The sequence below is a fragment of the Lepisma saccharinum genome, chromosome 1, assembly GCF_977018435.1.
Source record: "Lepisma saccharinum chromosome 1, izLepSacc3.1, whole genome shotgun sequence".
Taxonomy (NCBI): domain Eukaryota; kingdom Metazoa; phylum Arthropoda; class Insecta; order Zygentoma; family Lepismatidae; genus Lepisma; species Lepisma saccharinum.
Genome location: NC_139229.1, coordinates 174,492,361 through 174,514,870, shown reverse-complemented (window position 1 = coordinate 174,514,870; position 22,510 = coordinate 174,492,361). Strand labels below are relative to the sequence as shown.

Genomic DNA, 22,510 nt, shown 5'->3' with positions numbered 1-22,510 from the left:
TGATTGAAAAATAGAACTACAATACATAATGACACAAAGAAACTTGTGTAAATCCTCAAAAATACTTTTAAAAAATACAAATATCTTCATGCTGGAATCACATTACTCTAGTAATAACATATCTTCTGAAGTTCATTTTAGTCTCTAAGACTGCGCTTGAAGTGGGAAGATGGGGGGAGGGGGGGGATGACATTTCCCAGTTAGGAAAAAAACATAACACACCCCTCTCCCTCCCCTACTGCACAGTCTCCATGTTGATTCATATAACCATCTTCCACGCACCTCAAAACTCAACCAAGCATCCTCCAGCTAGGAGGATTTTCTACTTTGAATGCTAGTTTAAGAGAATCTGATCTGATCTGAGTGTTCAAGGCTGTAATATAAGCGTAATTCATAATCGTTTCCCTTCTTAACAGAATGTATGCATACAGTTCATTTTCAGAAATCATTTGAAAGATTAGTTGTTATGACTATGTCCAAACATCCTGCAAATATCGCTTGTTTATTTGCAAATCTGCCACAATTCCACGGGCCTCCTTTTCAGAAATCTCTGAAATAAAATGAGAGTTAAATTTATTATTTGACATATTAAAACACACTGAAATTACAAATGGAGAACAATAACATATTGTGGCTGGGTGCGTATTACTCACTATAATATAAACAATACTAAAAATAGTATAAAATTAGTTTAAAGAACTACTTACGTACGTGAGTATGCAATTGTTGAAGAACGACGTTTCAGGGTACAACTGCCTCCTTCATCAGGTTCATAATTATTTCTAAGCACTATAAAATAATGTTGCGTTGTAAAGCGTAATATGAGGATTAGGTAGAGGGTTGGGTTAAAACACTTAAAAACCATCCTTGACATATTTCAATTTAAAAAACCTCACTATTTAGGACAGATGGGTAGAAGCATGCATGTAAGATGGGGCGAACATGATGATGACATTAGAGAAGGGGCTTGGGCTACCGGAGCTTATAATCAGGAGCGGGCATAAAATTATCAAGAGGGAGGCTATCAGAAAAGAAAGGAATAAATTGAATCGAAATGTTTACGAGGCTGCAAATATTTGCTTAGGAAGAAATATAAAACTTAATCGGGACGATGATAATTTGGAAGAGGGATTGGTGAGGCTTTTCAAAAAGTGGGACAAAGCAACGAAAAAAGAACCTAACATTGGATTCCAAGTTACTCTGGAAGTTGTCAGAGCTGCCGGTGTAGAACGTGAGTTCATGCTGGAATGGTGAAGTAAATGGAAGGGAGAGTAGGAAAGGGATAGAGGGGAAGTAGCTTTCACCTTTCTCTGATTGAAGTTGTTTCACCAGTGCCAGGTGTGCAATGGTGCGTGTTTTTATCTTATTTATGAGTTCCTGTTTCTAAGGGATCTTAATTGATATGGGTGTTTTAGGTTTTAATGGGTCTTTTAAATAGTGAGGTTTTCTAAATTGAAATATGTCAAGAATGGTTTTTAAGTGTTTTAACCCAACCCTCTACCTAATCCTCATATTACACTTTACAACGCAGCATTATTTTTTAGTGCTTAGAAAGAATTATGAACCTGATGAAGGAGGCAGTTGTACCCTGAAACGTCGTTCTTCAACAATTGCATACTCACTTACTTGAGTAGTTCTTTAAACTAATTTTATACTATTTTTAGTATTGTTTATAAATGGAGAACAGAGAATAAAACAGGTTCAATAGTATAAATCTGCTATTACTATGTTCAGTCGCACACATGACTTACTAGTAATGAGCCTATTGACTTTCAATGTGGGCATTGCAACCCAAAAGTGACTGTTACTGTGCAGTAACTTAGACCTTTTTGGTGAAGACAATAGAAATATACATCTGAACAGAAATACTTTCCAAAGCAATCAAGAACACCAATCTCAAGATGAATTTGATCAAATTAATAATTATTCATACGAACATGATTTTTTCCATGTGTGAAAGCCAGAGGTTTCACCTTACTTATTCCAGGTTTGTGTAATGATGGCCTTTCACAAAGAGTGATAAACAAGACGCAATAAATAAATAAATAAATAAATAACACCTTAATACTTGAACATTTTTGCACAACTCCGTAGAACTAATAATGTAAAAAAAAAAGAAAAGTAAAGTACTACCCTGTGCTTTGCACAATGGCATGAAGGCATATAGGGGGTGTGGAGTTAGGCCTCCACACTTCCTTGATCACAGCCGAAGATGGGAGTGATGTGATCACCACCATGCCTCTGGCTGCCTTTACCCCCAGAGTTTCCTCCAGGTACCCACTTTATAAGACACTGGGGGGCACCAAAGCCGCTTGAACAGGTGGAAAAAATCCCGGGTCTCTCGCATGGTAGTCAAGGACTGAGCTACCAAGGCTCAGAAGTAATAATGTGTCAAGAAAATATACAAACTAAAAGAAACCACCCCCCCCTCTTTGTTTCGGCTCCAATGATTACTTGGCCTTACAAAGGCAAAGCCAACCTGTAGAGAGTGTTGCTTGCTAATTGTATTGTTCTCTTTTAGCAGTCGTTCCTCCCCAGTCCTAGAGCCACAGAGTTTACCCATGACCGAGGGTGTTACTAACACCATTACTTTGATGTCACTTACAGCAATGACTTTACTAGTCTGTTCTGATTAAACAAGTATCTAGAATGATAGAACAAGCAATCCAGATAAAGATGATGTTGGATTCTCTACTAGCATTTTTAAATAAATCTAATCTTGAGGGATTTGTAAATTGAATGTGGTCCATTGCAACAAACACATATGTATAAAAGTCTGACAAATCCAAAAACCATCTGCATTTGCAAAAGGTTCCTTACAACTTCAAAATATCATTTTAGATACCTGGATATAAATTTACCTTTCTCTTTGTGCACAACTTCAACTACTGCCTCGAAGACATCCTTGGCCATGTTTTTTGCATCACCACAGACATAGAGAATGCTCTTTTTATCTAGAAGCTGAGTAGTAAATTCCTTGCTCCGAAGTCTAATCAGATCCTGAAAGAAGACATTTATAATACAGGAGATGCAACTAAAGCAACAATTCAGAAGCCAAAATCATAAATCTGAAACAGTTTCATATTTTTGGTTCCTCCACAACATTAGACCACATATATATTATATTATACTCAGAGATCAATATCGACACACACATTATAAATTACTGGTTAGTAAATCTTTTTAAATTGACATGAAAAGACAAGAAAATAAACAAAGCTGCATGGTACTTACTTGAACATATCTTGGTTTGTTTCCATCCTCTTTCTTCACAGCATCTCTTGATGAACAAACAAACAGATGAGTTAAGGTCCCAGAGTTCACAAACTCATCTAATTCACGCCTGAAAAATACATTTCTTTCTTATCATTCCAAAACTTTTTTTGGCAAAATTGCAATATATCCCTATCACTTCTCTTGTTCTCCATCACATTCCCTTCACTAAATTATACTAAGCATTTGTTTCTTGGTTTATGTATTACACTGGGATGCTAGTTGCTAAGTTGAAAGTGGTTTGAGAAAAGTCAAAGATTTATCCAGAACCTTCTGCCCCTCCAGAAGTGTTTCAAATCAATGAAAATGCATCATGTGGAAACATTTAGCTTGTTCCACAACTTTCATTTCTGTCTCTAGGGTAAAAAGACACTCATTTTTACATTTTAAACTCAGTTTTCCAAATTATATTCAGAGCTAGGCATGAGCAGTCGTTGCAAAAAAGGCAGCCTTTTTGATGTGTTCTTTCCACATGCAATCTTCATATTTCAATAGGCTTAATGTGTTTCTTTCAGTGGCAAATTTATAGTAAATGGGATTACTGGCAGCACGTAAAGCTAAATATTTTGTACGATTAATGGCAAAATAAGCTAATATACAGAAAAATTTGTCATGTAGAAAAAAGTACAAACTTGAAACTTTCTCATGGCAATTCTCAGAGTGGACACCCGTGAAGATAATGCATGGACTAATAATAATAAATGACTCCTACATTTTATTCCTTTCTTCCATTGTTCTTCTCTGTTACTTCACCCCTAATGGCAACAATATAAATAATTCTAATAAATTACTTCACCCCTAATAGCAACAATATAAATAATTCTAATAAATAAGTATATAATCATACCTGTAAAGAAAATCTTGCTCCAGATACCTACATCCAAAAAACAACCATATCTCTCCAAATTGGAAACTCTTATCAGTTTTTATTTGTGCATCTCTATGCTGAAGAAAACCTGCAATGAAAAATCAACATGTAATACATTTCCTGACAAAATTACAGTTATACGCATACAAATAGCTCCCTGTAACTTCCAAATGACCAAAATTTGCATTTTTAAAATTCTCTGTCAAATGTAATGAGTGCATCTGAGTCCCAACAACTTTACACAACCCGTAATTCACAATGAAACATGAATAACTGCAGACACCAGTTTTGACCTATAACAGTGAAAAACTAAATACCCTCTAGGTGATTTCTCTTCACAGACTGAAGGCAGAAAAGGTTCAAATTGTTCATTAGCGAAACAAGAAGTTATATGAAGGGTCAGAGGGGGAAAAATTAATTGTAAGTTGATCTTGTCATGAGTAGACCTTGGATTTTAGGTTTTTAGCCTACTTTTTCCTTTACAGGTATGTAAGAAATAATAAATAAGTTATGTCAGCGTTTCGTTAAAAAATGCAACAACTGTTTATAGTGCCTAAAAAAACTATTTTGCTTGTTAGAACCTATTATAGGTTTATGCACCTAAATCAAGCCTTTTTTTTAGGTTTTTATATGTTTATAAAGATTTTTTCAGGATTTTTATGTCTGACAGAGGCATTTGCTTTGTTTGGTCACGAAAAAATTCAATGACGAATGTGTTTAAAACGTACTCTCTGTCGATTTCCCTTCCTCCAAGTACATGGTGATTTTTCAAAGCTCAAATGTATGGTATCTGTTCAGTCCAAAGTGCAAACTTCTGATCTGCGGGGTCTTGCTCACTTTCGCGTCACTTTGGTGCTTTGTAGCATTCACGCCTTGCAAACTAACATTTCAACATTGAAGTTTGCACCACTGACTATGTTTTTGTTGAAAGATTATTTTCACCATATAAGGTGATCCTCACAGACAAAATTGCAGAGTTTGACTGTGGATAACATGAAAAAACAATTGTTGCCTAACTATGCGGCAAAGAGTGGATTTTTACAGCAAATTTCCAATAGTAAGTTCTGCCATCGCCGTAGTGTTGGGCAACACACATAATGCTATGCTAGATAGTGTGTATTTCAGGATATAGGTGCCCCATTTTCATTGATGGTGACTAAACCTAATCAGTATTTTTCAGAAATTTTGAACTATTTTAAGTTTTTTTAAACCTACTTCAGGATTTCTGGAGCCTAACTTAAGACTTTTCGAACCTATTTTAGGGTTTTTCGAACCTACTTTTTGTATTTTTAGAGCCTATTTTAGGAACCTACAAGCACACTTTTTAGAACCTAAAAATCCAAGGTCTAGTCATGAGCAAAGTAGTAGTATCATTTCCTGCCATATGGACCCTGTACTCAAATTTACAACATTCTTTCCTTTCACTCATTTCACTTCCATTCATCAAAGCATATTTTTTCCCTTTTAATTTGCATGTCCAGTAATATTTTGTAATTAAAATTTCATTTTTCTGTAATTAAAATTTCATTTGAGCAAGCGTTGACTTAGCTGTTTTTTATTCCCTAATCCTCCATATAATGTTTTGTATTTTATTATTTTATGGTGCTTTTCTGATAATTTTGGCTAAAGAAATGGATCACTGATGATTAGAGACATGCATATTTCGTTTTTGACGAAAACACGAAATGTGAAATAACACATTCTAATGTTAATTTTTCATGTTTCTTAAATGTGAGGTGCATTCTGCTACCCTGTTTTGTCACGAAATGATGCGAAATGAACTGCAAAATGTGAAATAAGACACTTAAACACGAAATTTACCGTTTATATACAGACACGACACTTTCTGAAGTCTGAAGTATCCTGTGAGTTATACAATTCACGGAAAATGATTAATTCTGCTGTAAATATTTGAGAAGCAAAAATGGACTCCTTTATACAGGAATAAACTTAATATTCGAGTAATGATTTAATGTGCTATTAGAAGTAATAGTGCAGTTTTTAAATCAAATTTGGGATTATATTCACATTTTTAAAACCAAAATGTCATTTTATATGGTGCTTTTTCACTGCTATAACAGCGAAATTACATTTCATTTACCGCTTTTGAACCAAAAATTGACTCTGTTTTTGTATCAAAATTTTGCTCTTTTATTTACCAAAAATATGTGCCTCTACTGATGATTAAGTGAAGGGGCAAACACAAGGGACACCTATACTCCCTTGAACCCACGAACCGTAGGTGGTGAAATCAAAAGTCAACCATTTAGCATGCTTGGACACACAGGCAACCAAAAAGTGCAATAATACTATATTATGAATATGTTGGGTGTACTAGGGAAGATTAAATTAATACCTAAAACAGATACAAGTAAAATTCTCCATGCAAGGAATATGTGCACAACACTCTTCATGCTTGACGTAAAATTATATGGTGTAAGGAAAAAACTTCTGAATTGTTTGTATGTTGGAAGAAATACATGAACTTACAGATTATATACATAAATTGCACAAATGAATGAAATGCTACTGATCATGCAAAACTTTAGAATATTGGTAAATTGTGAATATAGTAACGTTATCATTTATGGTATTAGACAAAATTTTTACTGACCAAGTATTGGTATTTTATATTAGTAAAACTTACCAATGAATGGAGCCACCCCTGTTCCAGGTCCTATCATAATGATAGGGATTGTTGGATCATCTGGGAGATGAAATCCTGTTGTTTTTCTTGGAAATAATGGAACCTGCAGAGAAACAAACCATGGTTATGAGAAAATGAAAGTGACAAAAATTTATCTGCAGGATAGTAAGGATATGTATGATCAATTAATTGGTAGACGTTAATTTATCTCTTGATAAAAGGATATCTGTTATAGTTTTAGTGAACTGATATTTCCATAAATGGCAAGTTCGTTTCTGCAAATTTTATCAATTTGTTATGCATACACAGGACAAATCATGTTCACTACTGCTTTGTTACTTAACCATTTGTTTGATTGATCGAATTAGGATAATTTATTTTGCTTTCTGCTATGGACACTCACACAGAGCACCCATGTCCAGGCTGGGATTTGAACCTAGGATCCCAGACATCATACCATTTTGCCACAGAGGCTGGCTTAACCATTTTCTAATTACGCAGTTATGTTTACATACACATTGATCAAGGAAGTAAATATAGCATTCACGTTCTCCACAGAAGAATAGACTTATTAAGTGAACTTGTTAGTGTTTATATGAATATTAAGGCAAAATGTATGTAAAGTAATTCTTGAAGCTATCCTGGTGGTGAAAGATGAAGAAATTCTCTTGGAATATCAACCAAGTTAGAACTGTATATCCTTCCAAGGTTTCGAGAGGTAACAGCACTCTTATTTAAGAAACTCAAGTACAAAGAAGGAATAGTGACCCACACGTAAATGCAAAATCTCCACAGGAACATGATATTTGAATTGAACATATAATTGAATGATATTTGATATCACCTGTCTGGTGATATTTGATGGAGCGAGAACACACCATATTGGCCTGTTACATCCACACCAGGTTCCTCCCGCACCAAATTTATAAAAACTGGTTTCACACACATCTCTGCACTTCAGTCCCTGCAGATGAGATTGAGCATAGCTCTCAACAGTTTCCATGCTCAACTGACCTGGCTGACATCACAAGACAATCTCTTCATCAAAATGTGTGTAATCTATTCATGACAAATATGTGGTGTAAATAACATAAGGAAAGTGGATAATATTTCTTCCAAGTTTTCAACACTTTTGTGCTGCATTCTTTGGGGGGGGAGGGGGGAAGAAGGTTTATTTTTTTTTTGTTTTAAGTTCATTTTATGGTCAGGTAGGCTAATCGGGACTGGGCATACAGTTTAAAGTAGATGAGAACCACTGTGCAAAATGCCTCCCTGGGAGAATGAACTTGGGATGCCTATTTACTGGGGAAGTCTGATACATAGAGAGGAAGGAGAGGAGGTACTAGATCCGTACCAAATGCAAATAAATTTTATAATTTCTGTTTTTATCACGTTGTGTGTGTACCTTTTAACAGGTAAGCAGATTAAGAAATATTAATGATTGATTGATTTGCTATATTTTACTTTGCTCTTTTTGCCGCTTTTGGCTAATCATGAAGATGAGGATAAGTGATATGTGATATGACAAAATTCATGAAGGGACACTTGCAAAGAACATTCATGTCGAGGTCAGGATACAAACCTGACCCTTGATGTTGAAGTGTGTTGTGCTAACCACTTCATCATAGAGGTCAGCTAGGAAATAGTAAGCTGCACAGTCAGGCAAAAACTGTCATTGTTATGATTGATTTAGTGTTTTTTAAGTCCACTTTATGCACAGTAAGGCTAATCGGGACTGGACCTACAGTTTTTTTAAAGTGGAATCCGAACCACTATGTGCCTCCACCGGGTATCGAACCCGGGACCCCTTGATTACAAGGCAACGATGCTACCACTGCGCTATCGGGGAGGCCTGTCATTGTTATGAAATCAAATCAAGAGCAATATCTTATGTCTGGTTGTTTCTCAGTATTTTGTAAATTGCAGTGATTTCAGCATGTTTTTCAATAGGCCCATAAAACAGCAATTTACTACTGACTATATGTCTGCAAACACATGAAATGTTTCTAGAAAGAAGTAGTGGGTTTTAATGTACTGGCAACTTGATACCCAATGAAACATATCTGATTCTTTATGCTGTTCACACTACTAATGATTGTTTGCTAGTAGTGACAAAAAACATTCCCTACTCAATAATTTATGTCTTGTTTTGCTACACACCTTCACAGTTGGAGACGATATGGTCATATTTCTGATTCCATCTTCTATAGATTCACTTTGTAGGGGAGAAACAAGACCATGCAGCCAGCCGGTGCAAACTCCTTTCCTGGAGTAAGTCCTTCCGTAAGACTGTTCTATTTTAACCACACTGAACACAATATGAAGTCTGTGTGTCTCTGCCAGTGGGGAAGAGCAGATGGAGTAGGGCCGAGGTTGCAGACGAGGAAGCTGCTCCAGAAGCAAAGTGACAGGGGGCTTACATGAAGGAAAGGTATCAAAGATATCTAGAATCGTGATCCTAGGTTCGACTACGAACTTGTTATAATCTGAAGATCCTTGCTTGCTACAGAGTTCTTGGAGACGTCTTCTCTCACATGAATCAGATGCATATTCTGATAAGGCCCTGAGAAAAAGCTGAAAAAAAATGCACTATGTATTATTCAAACATAAATACATTGGAAAATGTTCACAGAATAACAAGAAAGAATGCACTATGTGGGCCAATATTTATTGATAAAAAGCTTGTTCTCTGCACAGATAGACAATTAAAACTGAAGTCTTACAGTTTAAACATGCATCCGAACCACTATGTGCCCTCACTCGAAATTAAATTGAAACCCAGGACCTCCAGTGCGAGTCTCAGCTACTGTAAGGGTCACAGGTGGCGGCTAGTGAATCCTCCTTCAGATACGAGGGGGAGCTGCGAATAAGGGGGAACTGCGAATAAGGGGAAACCCAAATAAGCAGTACCAGACCGAGGCGACAAGGCTATCAGGGTGTGGAGGGTGTCCAGTGGCATGGACATACTCACCAAACACCATAGATACCCATCGACAGCCTTGCGTCATGATGAATAAACACCGCCAAAGAAGTGTTTGCCCCCACTGAATTGTGGGTCTGGAGGAATCCAGAAAGGCTAAGGGAGTTGGAACCCTGACAGAAAACAAGGGTGTACCTGAGAACGCACAGGTGGCAGCCCCACCACTCAGGTGGAGGCTGTGACAGGCCCGATTAGCCAACAGCCAAAAACATAAACAATTCCAGAAAAGAAAGCAGCAAGCCGGACTGGAAATTGGAGACAACACGGGCTACAAATAGGGACATTGAATACTGGAATACTGACAGGAAGGACTGAAGAAATTGTGGATCTAATGGAGAGAAGAGGGATGGACATGTTTGCAATGAGAGAAACGAAATGGAAAGGAAGAGGAGAAATGAAATTGAGGAAAGACTATAAACTGTACTGGGCAGAGACTGAAGAGGGCAGAAGAAGTGGGGTTGGATTTGTAGTCAGAAGTAGAATAAGTGAAGAAGTAGAAAGGATAAATGACAGAATAATGAAACTAAAAATGAATGTAAGAGGGAAAGTAATAGAAATAATTCAAGTGTATGCCCCACAAACAGGATGTACAAGGGAGGAGAAAGAAGAATTTGACGAAAAACTCGGAAGAATATGTAGGAAATCAATGGCAAATTGTGATGGGTGATTTTAATGCACAAGTGGGAAGAGACAGGAAAGGGTATACAGAAGTACTTGGAGAAGATGGATGAGGACAGAGGAATGAGGAGGGAAGGAGGCTACTGGACTTTTGTAAGCGAAACGGACTGTTAGTAGGTAATAGCTGGTTTAAGGAAATATGACAACATTAAGATTACAAGATACAGTTGGAATAATGAACAAAAGTCTGTAATAGATTATATATTGGTAAATAAGGACGTAAAGAATATAATGAACAACATTAAAGTAATATCCAGTGAGAACTTAGACAGTGACCACAGGGTACTGGTAGATGTGAGGAGATGGAAAATAAAAGATAGAAGGGACGAACAAGAGAGAAGGATAAGAGTGTGGAAATTGAAGGATAAGATGATAAAAGAGAAATATCAAGAAATATTGCGAACAAAAGTGCCAAGATATGAACCCAAAGTAGAAACAGAATGGACAAGATATAAAACAGAATTAGTAGAGACAGCCGAAAAGGTATGGGGAAGGACAAGCAAGAAAAGAAAGAAAGAAGAAAGAAACACCATTGAGGAATGAAAGAACTAGAGAGGCAGTGAAAAACAAAAATTATGTATTTAGAAAATGGTTTAAAGTTAAATCACAAAATGCACGAAAAGAGTTCGTGGAAAAGAAGGAAGAGGCAAGAACAGTAGTTCGATACCCAGTGGAGGCTCATAGTGGTTCGGATCCCACTTTAAACTGTAGGTCCAGTTCCAATTAGCCTTACTGTGCATAAAGTGTTTTAAAACACCAAATCAAAACAACAGCAGCAAGAACAGTAGTAAAGAAGAGGGCAAGAAGAAAGTGGATGGAAGAATGGACCAAAGTGCTAGAAGATGATGTAGATGGGAACAAGGAAGTATTGTATGGATTAGTGAGAGAAAGGAGAAGAGAAAGAGGAAACAGCTGTAAGCTAAGGGATGAAAGGTGAACCGTTGTAGAAGAGGATGAAGAAATAAGGAGAATGTGGATAAATCATTTTGAGAAATTGCTGAATGTGAAAAAAGGAAATGAACATGAAAAAGTGAAGGAAAAAGAAAACAGGAAAGAAAAAGTGAATCTCACATGGAAAGAAGTGGAGGAAGCTCTGAAGAGAATGAAGAGTGGTAGAGCACTTGGAGTAGATGAAGTACCAGTGGAAATGATAGTAGCAGCAGGAGTGATTGGTGTGCAGTGGCTGGAGTGGCAAGAGAGAAGTGCCAAGAGATTGGACAAAGGGACTAATAGTTCCCATATTTAACAAGGATGACAAAGGAATGTAAAAACTACAGAGGAATAACACTTATGTGCCACTCAGCAAAGGTGTATGAGAAAATATTAGAGAAAAGAATAAGGGAAGTAACAGAGCTGAACTAGAGAGAGGAACAGTATTGATTAGAGGAGGCAGATCAACAGTAGATCTGGTATTCACCATAAGGCAAATGCAGGAAAGGCACTATAAGTATGGAAATGATTTGATTATGGCATTCCTAGATATAGAAAAGACATATGATAGTATGGACAGAACAAATATTTGGAAGGCTCTAAGAGAGAAAGGAGTCGAGAAGAGATAGTGTGTAGAGTGCAGAGCTCATACAAGGCCAGCCAGAGTTGTGTGAAGACACTAGTGGGAAGAAAGGAGTGGTTCAGTATAAGTAATGGACTAAAACAGGGAAGTGCTCTTTTCCCACTGCTCTTCATAATTACAATGGATGCAATTAATGAAGAGATGGGGAAGAAGATAAGAGAGGAAAGCTCTGTTGTTTGCTGATAACTTAGTAATATGGGGGAACAGGGAAGAAGAAGTACAGAGACAGCTTGATAGTTGGAATGAGGAAATCAGAAGAGCAAGTGGGTGGTGGACGATATCAAAGCATTTGAAGATTAATATGGAACAGGGATGTACCTATGAAATGCAAGAAGGTAATATATAACACATACTAAGTGCCAATAATTACATACGGAGCAGCGACTTGGACAATGACAGGGAGAGACAAAAGAAAGATGCAGGCAGTGGAGATGAAATTTCTAACGAGTATATTGGGGATGACTAGAAGGGATAGAATAAGGAATGAGGAGATCCGACAGACAGTGGGTGTGGTGAAGCTTCAGGACAGGATAGATCAGGCACAGATGAGGTTGTTTGGACACATGAAGAGGATGGATTCAGAAAGACTACCAGTAATAGCTTACCATGCACAAGGAGTGAGGGGGGGGGGGGGATAAGACCAAGGGGGAGACCAAGATGTCGGTGGAAAGAGCAGATAGTGGAGAGTGTTAGGTGAAGAGGACAAGATTGGAACACCGTGGAAAGAGAGGAGTGGTGGAAGACCAGGAAAAAATGAAGAGGCTTGACTTCTATGTCGACCCAGCCTGAAGCAGGAAACAGTGAAGAATGATGATGATCTCTTGATTACAAGGCAACAGCAATACAGTGGGGACAACCACTTTTTTTTGTTGTTGAAACAGGGGCATAGAGAGTATTGTTGTCCTTATACACATCCTCAGCTTTTATCACAGATATGTAGGTTTTCATCATCAGATTTACGAGGGACGTTCATTAAGATTTCCCCTGACCTAGTTCTAGTTAATGTAGAATACTGAAATTTTATATGTGTAATGATACATAGGTGCATAGGTCATGAGGTAATTTTCAATTCTGAACTCCTCTTAGTTTTTCTCTTACAAGTACTGAATTGAGACAAGGTGTAGTGATGGATCCAGTGGAATACCGATCAGTCATCCAGTTTCTTTACTTGAGAGGCCGCACACCAAAGGAAACGTTTGATGAGATGAAAGTGACCTATGGAGAGGATGCCGCGTCGTATGACGTAGTGAAGGACTGGCATCATCAGTTCAAGTGTGGTCGGACTTCAGTAGAAACAACCCCATTCCCGGGTGACCCCAGTGAGCCATTGAAGAAGACACCATTGGGCAAGTGAAAGCCACCATCTTGGAGGATCGCTGCATAACCGTTCGCCAACTAGCTGAAGATGTCAAGATCAGTGTGAGGTCTGTGGGAAAAATCATCCATGACCATTTGCACATGCGGAAGATGTCTGCCCGATGGGTTCCTTGGCTACTCTCACCTTTCCAAATGCAGGAACGAGTCACGTGCTCCCAGGCTAATTTGACCATGTGCCACGAAAACCAGGAGGAATTTTTTGACAGACTAATTACCCAGGGTGAAACATGGGTCCATCACTATGACTCAGAGACCAAGGCCCAGTCAAAGCAATGGAAGCATGCTGACTCACCACCACCAAAGAAGGCCCGTGTACAATCCTCAGCGGGAAAAGTGATGCTCATGGTTTTTTGGGACCAGCATGGAGTAGTTATGATGGATTTCCTGGCGAAGGGTACCACAAATACCAGGACGTACTACGCTTCACTGCTGCAGAAATTGCGGAAGGCCATCAAAACCAAGAGGCGTGGCATGCTGACCAAAGGCATCCACATCCTGCAAGACAATGCTCCAGTTCACAACTCGAATGTTGCCCAGACAGAAGCATGGTCCTGCGAATAAGAAATCCTTCCTCATCCCCCATACTCTCCAGACCTTGCACCATCAGACTTCCACTCTTCCCAACCATGAAGTCATTTCTGAAGGGGACGCACTTCCATGACGATGAAACGTTGATTTCTGAGGTCAAGTCATGACTTCTGGAGCAAACTGCAGACTTCTACAAACAAGGTCTCCACGGATAAATAAAGTGATAGGAAAAGTGTGTGGCTATTGGTGGTTCCTATGTAGAGAAGGACTAATGTCTGTACCAATTTTCGTTTATCTCCGTCCATGGGAACTGGTTCAGGGGAAATCTTTAATGAACGTCCCTCGTATGTCTTTGTTTTAGTTCCTCGTGAGTAGTTTATGCTTGGATGCATATTCCACCTATGCATATGCTCGTTCATATTTCTGCTTACACATGCATTCACACCAACCACACACACACACACAACAATGATGATGAATGATGATCTGTCCACAGTCTCTAGCATCATTCCATTGTTGCTAAGAGGGGAGGAATTGAAAAGTACAAAGATAGATTTAATTGAACTTAATGTAATTGTGTTTTCCCTTCTGTTGTAAAGGGGATAGGGAAGAGGTGTTATTATTTGTTATAAATTTCATGATGCATATTTTGTAACCACAGGAATTGAATTTACAAATACCTTTTTGGGAGTGTTGCGTATTTCCACACATGTGCTCAGCCAGTGCTTGAGAGTAGCTTCTCGAGGCAGATGGGCTGGAACTGAGGCATTTCTCTTTGTTGTTTCCTTCTTCACACTTAGGATGGATACAGTGTCCATCTTCTCCATTAGTTCAAGATACGTTAATATTCTTTCAATTTCAGACAAATCATTGGGACACACAATGCCAACTGTATCACCAGGTGAATATTCAAAACCACAATCCTATAAATAAATAAATAAATAAATAAAAAAATTGCTGCATTAAATCATTCACATACAATTACATGCATGCAATTAACTTTGTAAACTAATAATATGAAATAGTAGGATATGGGGGGACTGATAAACAACTAGTTTAGTGAAATATTTTAGGCTTCTCTGCTCATCTTACTAGAAAATACAGACTGCTAAGATATTCAGAAATACCTACTATCGAATTAAAATTATGGATATATAAGTTTGTACTCCAATTAAAAATTAAACAGTAGACATACATAAAAACGAGTTACATCAAAATTTAGCTTATTTAATTCTGCGTTAATCTATGGTAACCATTTTTTTGCGAGAATGCCTTAAATCTTTTATTGTCATGATAAAAAGAGGGCCTTCTTTTGGGGTGTTTTCCAAATACCACTCTCTCTCAAATTCTATAAACAAAAAAAACTTGTGGTCCGATCATGATGCAATTTAAATACGGTGCAGGTAGAAAGGTTTTAATTACACCTATCAATTTACAGATTTTTCAATTTGGCCAAAATAAATTTTGTAAACAACTTTTTCTTAGTATTGGATTGCAATAGCAGCAATGTGTGTTGAACCGTTGAAGATATGGGCTGTCAGATGTCGGGTAGCAACAGCATGTACAGTGATGCCAAATCAACGCACAGTGCCACTCTACTGAAAACTAAGAAAAATGTTATTTCACAAAATTGATAAAAACATTCTTTTGGCCAATTAGAAAAATCTGAAAATTGACAATTATGTACATGAAACTCTGAGATCAGATTGTGGCTCAATTAATGTTTTCAGACATTCACGTTTGTATTCATTCATGAGTTACGTGGTGTGTCATAAACAATTTTATTGGGTGTAGTCACACAATGTAATAGGAGACCCTCCGAGATGATACAGAGAACCAGACAGGTCTCTGTAAAATCAGAACCAAGGCTCATGCACTGTATATTTGGAAAATTTACCTAAACCAAATATACTGTGTGATACGTTGGTACCATTTCCAACCTTAAGTCTAAGCTTTACCTCAAGGTAGTAGGGCAAACTTAGTTTTTACTGAAAAAGGTTTATTCTTATATTCAATCTTCTTCTAATTATTAACACATATTTGTCTATAATCAGCATGATGATATAACTTGATCAACAATGAACAAAACAAGGCACCATTCATGACACTACTACCATGATCTCCAAGATATAAAATTACTTAGAACAGCACTTAAGCTGAAATTTCACACTGAAAATAGCCTTGACATTGAGACTAGTATTGTGGAAAATGTGACATTTAAGGGTTAAAGGGCATATATTAAATTAAATACTATAACTGAATGTAATATTTCTCACCTCCACATTAAAACACACATCCAGAACAGTTGGGACATCATTTCCACCTGTCAAACTCTTACAGCCTATGATGGATGATTCAAATACTTCACCTGCTGCGAAGGGAAGTGGACAGTCATTTTGCAATTTGTCCAAAACCTGCATAAAGAACAAAAAATGTTAATTCAAATAAAATTTGAACCAGAAAGACTAAACATTGCCATCATTCAGATGCAATGTGAGGAGAAACTAGGCATTGTTAGTTGTAGAGACAGAAGTAAAAATGAATGATAAAATCACACAATAAAAAAGTGCACCTTATTATTCTTAACAACCTGTTGCTTTCACTTATAAGGTATATGGTTAAGACACTAAAAATGGAGCTTTCACTATGCTCGATATTAGGGATGTGCCGAAGCCGATTACAGATGTATGAAAATCGGCCGAAATTGACACATCGGCAACGGTATTGGAATCGGCAAAAATCCGATATTTAAACCAGTACAGATTATACTAGAGTTTTTACCTTTTAATAAGTTTTATATTCTAGTTTTGAAAGATTTATTGAAAATTTGGTTACGATTCGTCATTATCATACAGTTTTTGTAATAAAATTACTGCAAACTCATTCAGAGGATCAACCTAACTATAAATCGGAAATAAAACAGTACATTGCTGAACCAGGATCTGCTGTTGTATTGGAAATTCAAAAATGAATATTCAAACCTGAAGCAAGTCTTGAGAAAATACTTGGGCATACCTGCTGCATCAGAATTTAGTGATTGAGTGTTCAGTGTTGCTGAACAGATTTGAGATAATAGAAGAAGTAGGTTACTTCCTGAAGTGCTTCCAAATCTCGTGTTTCTGAAGTTGAATCTGGCACAACAGGAATTCATTTTGCATTTCAAAGAACTGCTTGTGTACTAATGTTTAATCTCTTGAGAATCCATGTTCTTCTTAAAAGTTCACATAACATTTTGTAGATGTAAATGTACATTCGCATCTCTTGAGAATATATATGTATATACATATGATATGCAATAGGAATGTTCATAGCAAATTTATTTTTGTCATGCTGAAAATAACATCCTATTTCTGTTTAATAATCTTACGTATTGGAATCGGTTAAATATCGGCATCGGTATCGGTTCCAAAAATTATCGGTGAGTGCATCGGTAAATTTTCAGCTTCGTCACATCCCTACTAGCTATTCAATTTGAAATTAAATCAGTCCACAGTGAAGTAGCTCAAGTTCACTCAAACATTAGGTGCATTAAGTGGTAGCCAGCCAACTTAAATACCAAAGAATGTTCCTTCTCTGGTAGAGTTTATTTCCTCAACATTAACAATAACCCATGGCTCTTGACGGCCAGGGCCTACCTACAGACTGCTAGCATCACATCCACATGCCTTAGCAGAGATGGGTAATCATTCAACCAGTCACGTGTAGTAGGCACGATGAACTTTCAGTCTTTGCTGTAGGTTCCCATGACCGCATTATGTTATCATTCATAGCACCCTAATTTCCCCATAAAGGTGGGTGGCCACCAGTCCCATACAATGGCCAAATCTCTGGAGGAAAGAGGTAAAGCCCCCTTCCCCCCTTGAGGAGACTACAACAAGCAGATGTCCTGTAGCCTGAGCTCAAAGCCTGATGCCTTAGACTGCATGGTTACAGTGCAGGATAATTCCTCACCATTAACTTTGCTGTATTAGGCCTCCTCCATGGCATAGTGTTAATGTTGTTGCCTTGTAATAAAGGAATTCTGGGTTTGGAGTCGCATTGTGGTTTGGATCCCACTTTGAACTGTAGGCCTATCTATACATAAAGTGGACTGAAAGCAAAAACTCAAACTATATTTTATTGTTTGCAGAGATAAATGTTTCTAAAATGGCTGGATCTTCACTCGTGCCAGTCACCCATTCCATGAATCTGGCAAAACACTCCATTTTAATTTCTGCATTTACTTCAATGACAATGAAAACTATGTGCCTTATTTGTCATCATAATGAAAATTTGCAAAATACTAACAAATCTACTGTGACCAGCTAATATGAGCCTGCATGACAGTTATGCAAGAAACATTACAGAAAACATGCATTACAGAAATATTAGCAGAAAGCACAAAAATACTTACAACTTGGATATTAGAATTGAATTCTACTTGCAAAAATTCTGGAGGGACTGATGGTAAAGTCAATGTTTCCGATGATAATGAAGAAGTTCTTAAACTAGCAACTACATTGACACCATCAACATTTTCACTATTAGAAAACTCACTTCTGCTATGGTTTATTGTTCTCGTCTCATTAGCAGAATCTTGCACACTGTACTTCAAATCCTTCACCTGTACATCATCACCACCACCTGTCCTTAGGTGAAGTTCTGGAGAGCCTTTCTGATCCATATTTTGCAGGATTCTATTCTGACACACTCTCTTGTTGCTTCGTTCATTGACAGAGCATCCACTGTCTATTTGTGTACAAAACACAGTATTCGGAACTGAGCTGAAATACAGCTTCAAGGCAGGCCACAAACCTTCAATCCAGGGCTCAATGACTAATTCCAGCCTAAAAAGTAAAAAAAATCCACACCTTGAATAAAGTACACACGCAGTAACATGGAAGGATACAGTGGTGTATTTAAATCTTTCAGTGTGTATGCACAGAAATGAAAATATCACAGCCAATGTAATTACTGTGTTACTATATACTGTACAGACATCAAATTTTGTGAATGAATTCAAAATACTACAGTTTACAATATAACTTGCAGAAATGTAATGTAATTTTTTCAAGTGTCACTGTTGCCACCCAAAAATTTCTAAAAATCTATAAAAAAGAAAAATATTTTATTTGTTCATTCTCTACATTTCTTTGTCACTACATACTATACCGATCTAAAATTTTGTATACGAATACAAAATACTATTGTGTAAAATATAACTTACAGAAACTGTATGTAATTTTCTTCAAGGCTCAGTGTTGTCACAAAGTATTAAAAAATCTCTAAAAAAATCTGTTCATTATCTCTATTTTTCTAAATATTCAGTGAATGACATGAGTTCTACATTCTCTTAATTCAGTTCAAACCCAGAATCATTCACAACCTCCTCTAGACAAAGCTGAATATCATCCTGGGAGAGTAACTGCTGGGAATGACCTGGAGTAACTTTGTCAGCCATTGTGACTATTATACACCATATATAGATATTGTGAATGTGTTAAGGCCCTACCTCCATGGCTTGTTGTAATGTGTAATGGAAAGCTTTACCTTTTATCAAATTCACTGCAAAATGGAATAAATACACTTAGAGAAGGATGGGACACAAAAAAACATCACAGATGCAAGCGGTTGATAGACAGAATATGTTAACTATACTGTGCAAAATGCTCACTCATCATTCTCTCAAAGTATTCAGGAGTAAAACTTACCCTACACCATCATCTGCCCAGCCTGGAGGATAGAACTGTTTTGCTCCCAATTCTTCTAAACGGCGATTGAAAGTTTTGCCACAGTTACAAAAGTTAGTGTAATTAGTATCACCTAAGCCTGCAATGAACATTTGACATAAGTTTTACATGCACATACATGCAATTTCTTCATGAAATGCAGCAAAAAAAAGTTACATTTCCATGCACACATCAACAGTATAATGCACATCAACTGAACACAAAACAACTGGTAAATTATATTTTTAAAAAAGTGTGGATCTGGACATGAACGTTCGCAGGATTTTTACCAGGGGGGTGGGGGCAAACAAGGCACATTTTTCCAAAAACATTGCTTAAATTTGAATTTACCATATTCATGCAATAATTAACACATATTATTGTGGCTCAAATGAAATTATATGTGTGAAATATATAATTTTTTGTTGACTTTCATTTTACAGGGGTAGGACCACGGCCCCCCCTTCCCGATGCCCATGGATCTGGAGGGTGTGGGAAGTGACAAAAATGGGACAGGTCTTGCACCTTGGGCAGTTGCATTTGGGGGTGAGGGGAAGTTGATTGTGAGTTGGTGGGGCATGATGGACCAGGATGTTTTGGAAGTTGGGGGATGTTTATTATCTGTTGAAACATTTCAACCAATAACATAGAAGTTTTAAAGTGGCAGAAGTTAATGAAATTGAAGTTGTTATGATTGGCCATGAAGGGAGCAGATGTGATCAGCTTACACTAAGATGACCAGATTTTTAAAACAACAAAATGGGACATTTTGGTCTACACAGTGGTGTAGACCTCTTAGTATAAACAGTGCTGTAGTCAGGTGTGAATGACTGAATGTTACTATGCCTAGTTTCATAGTAATAGAGAAAGTGTATTGTTGTAGTAATTTATTGTTACAAAAAAGGGACACTTTGTAACCCCATTTTACATTTTCTTTCAAAAATTGGGACAGAGACTTTCACCTTAGATTACACAGCTGCAAGGTTGCATAGTTTTCTTCAGCAGCCATAGATTAAATAAGCAACAGTTCCAAATGTTTAATGATTTTTTTGCACTTTTTATGGAATTAATAGGAAGTGCTTTAGAATACTGGAAACAATTGTGGGAGTAAATTAAAAAATAGGAGACACTAATTAGAACAGTTAAATGCTTCACCCAGTATTAGCGAAGATATTATGAATTTTTTTCAAATAGTTTTAACTTAACTGTGTGACAATGATGACAGTATTGAGTGTCAGTGAAATGTGAAGCCAGGTACAAGTGGCAGCAAGCTATGGAATGTGATAAGCTGTTTCAAGGAACATTTCATCGAAATGGAAAGTAAGATTATTTCGCTGTACTTTACCTTCAAAAAAAGAAATGAAAAAGAACTATATAGTTTTTTTGTACTCCACTAAAAATATTATATACAATATATACCATTTATACATAAAAAGGTATACATTAATATGAAATTTAATGTATCCCATTTTATATGTGAATATGTGCTTTCATTTAAAAAAGTATTTTTAGTGGAGTGCAAAACACTAGTCCTTTTCCCCCCATTTTTTGGCAATAATTTTCCCTTTTCTTGTCCTTTTTAGAGGAAAATTTTTCCCTTTAAAATCCAGTCTCTAATTATCAGAAACAGAATACTGGAAAAAAGCAGTGATTGTTCATAAAAATAGAGGTGAATAACGTGGGGTGATACCACAAAATACACACATACACATGATTAATATTCAATATAAATGATGCATAGATTTAAGAGATTTACAGTTGCACCTGATGGCCAACTTTTTGTAGTAATTTAGAAGTGCCATAATCTGGAAAGGTGTTGTAAGGCACCTACAACACCATAGTAGACAATAATACTACTAATAATGAAGTAACAGTCCGTGTAAATGTGGGAAGAGGGTTTTGCTCCAAAGCATTCAAGACTTATATCAGAATACACACATGCACAGAAATTAGGAAATGTATGTCCTAGTGTTAGAATGAAAAAAAAAGGGGGGGGGTAGTTGACGAGTCACATGTAATAGCCATGCTAAATCACAAACTTTGCAAATGGTTCTACCAACCTAGAATTGTATAACGCAAGTGAGCCAAGTAGTCTGGTGGATGAAGCTTCTTTAACCACCTACAAAATTTTGCAGCATTTTCTGGTGGTTCCCCTTCACCAGTGGTGGATGTAATTAGGACAACACAGCTTTCTTCAAGAAGATTAAACTGAAACAAAGATGGAATGGTACACTTTAAATACTTCCCATACACTTTGACTGATATATCACAAATAGAGGAGGACACTGACTAAAAACAAGAATATGGCTATATTTATAAGATGACTGACGCAACATACACAATGGTAGGATCAGAACTTGTCAAATTAAGTTCCTCTTGTCTTTATTTTATGCATGTGTGAGATACATTCTTGAGTATTAGATATCAGCAGCATTTAGCCTGATGAAAGCCACATCAAAAAGTGCTGCAACTTTGTCACAAAAAAATACACTTTTTAAAGGAAATATCTTACCTCTTTATTTACACGATCCAGACATTTCAAATCAGCACTAAATCCATTATTTGTAGATTGATCTTGTAGCTCTTCTGCAATTGACTTAGCTTGACCTAACTGTGAACCATACAGAAGCAAAAATCTTGACCAAGCCCCTTCTGGCATTATATGATCAGAAACAAATAGTCACTAAAAAAAAAATTGAAAACATAAATTAATACCACCTGAACATACTGTATCTTACAAGTAATATGAGACTTAATATTAAGCACATGAGACAAACCCAAATCGCTTACTACCAATGCATACAAACTCAATCATGTACACAACTTCAATGGGCACAAATTCCTTTTGTTTTATTGTGATTTCATCACGCTGCAAATG

The 22,510-nt window shown here is 36.9% G+C and overlaps 1 protein-coding gene across 2 annotated transcripts in view; it reads right to left on the bottom strand.

The window, feature by feature from the left end:
* Positions 1 to 214: 214 nt before the first annotated feature.
* Positions 215 to 22,510, bottom strand: part of LOC146004290 (methionine synthase reductase-like) — a 32,469-nt gene continuing 10,173 nt past the window's right edge. For both annotated transcript variants that reach the window (XM_083143013.1, XM_083143020.1), the window contains exons 2-13: positions 22,145 to 22,315; positions 21,693 to 21,840; positions 19,615 to 19,732; positions 18,318 to 18,750; positions 16,201 to 16,338; positions 14,605 to 14,847; positions 8,949 to 9,362; positions 6,789 to 6,891; positions 4,121 to 4,229; positions 3,235 to 3,343; positions 2,862 to 3,000; positions 215 to 550 (exon numbers count right to left, since the gene is read on the bottom strand). In XM_083143013.1, coding sequence (XP_082999139.1) covers positions 471 to 550; positions 2,862 to 3,000; positions 3,235 to 3,343; positions 4,121 to 4,229; positions 6,789 to 6,891; positions 8,949 to 9,362; positions 14,605 to 14,847; positions 16,201 to 16,338; positions 18,318 to 18,750; positions 19,615 to 19,732; positions 21,693 to 21,840; positions 22,145 to 22,291 — 2,181 coding nt within the window. In that variant the 5' untranslated portion in view covers positions 22,292 to 22,315 and the 3' untranslated portion in view covers positions 215 to 470. The remainder of the gene's footprint in view (positions 551 to 2,861; positions 3,001 to 3,234; positions 3,344 to 4,120; positions 4,230 to 6,788; positions 6,892 to 8,948; positions 9,363 to 14,604; positions 14,848 to 16,200; positions 16,339 to 18,317; positions 18,751 to 19,614; positions 19,733 to 21,692; positions 21,841 to 22,144; positions 22,316 to 22,510) is intronic.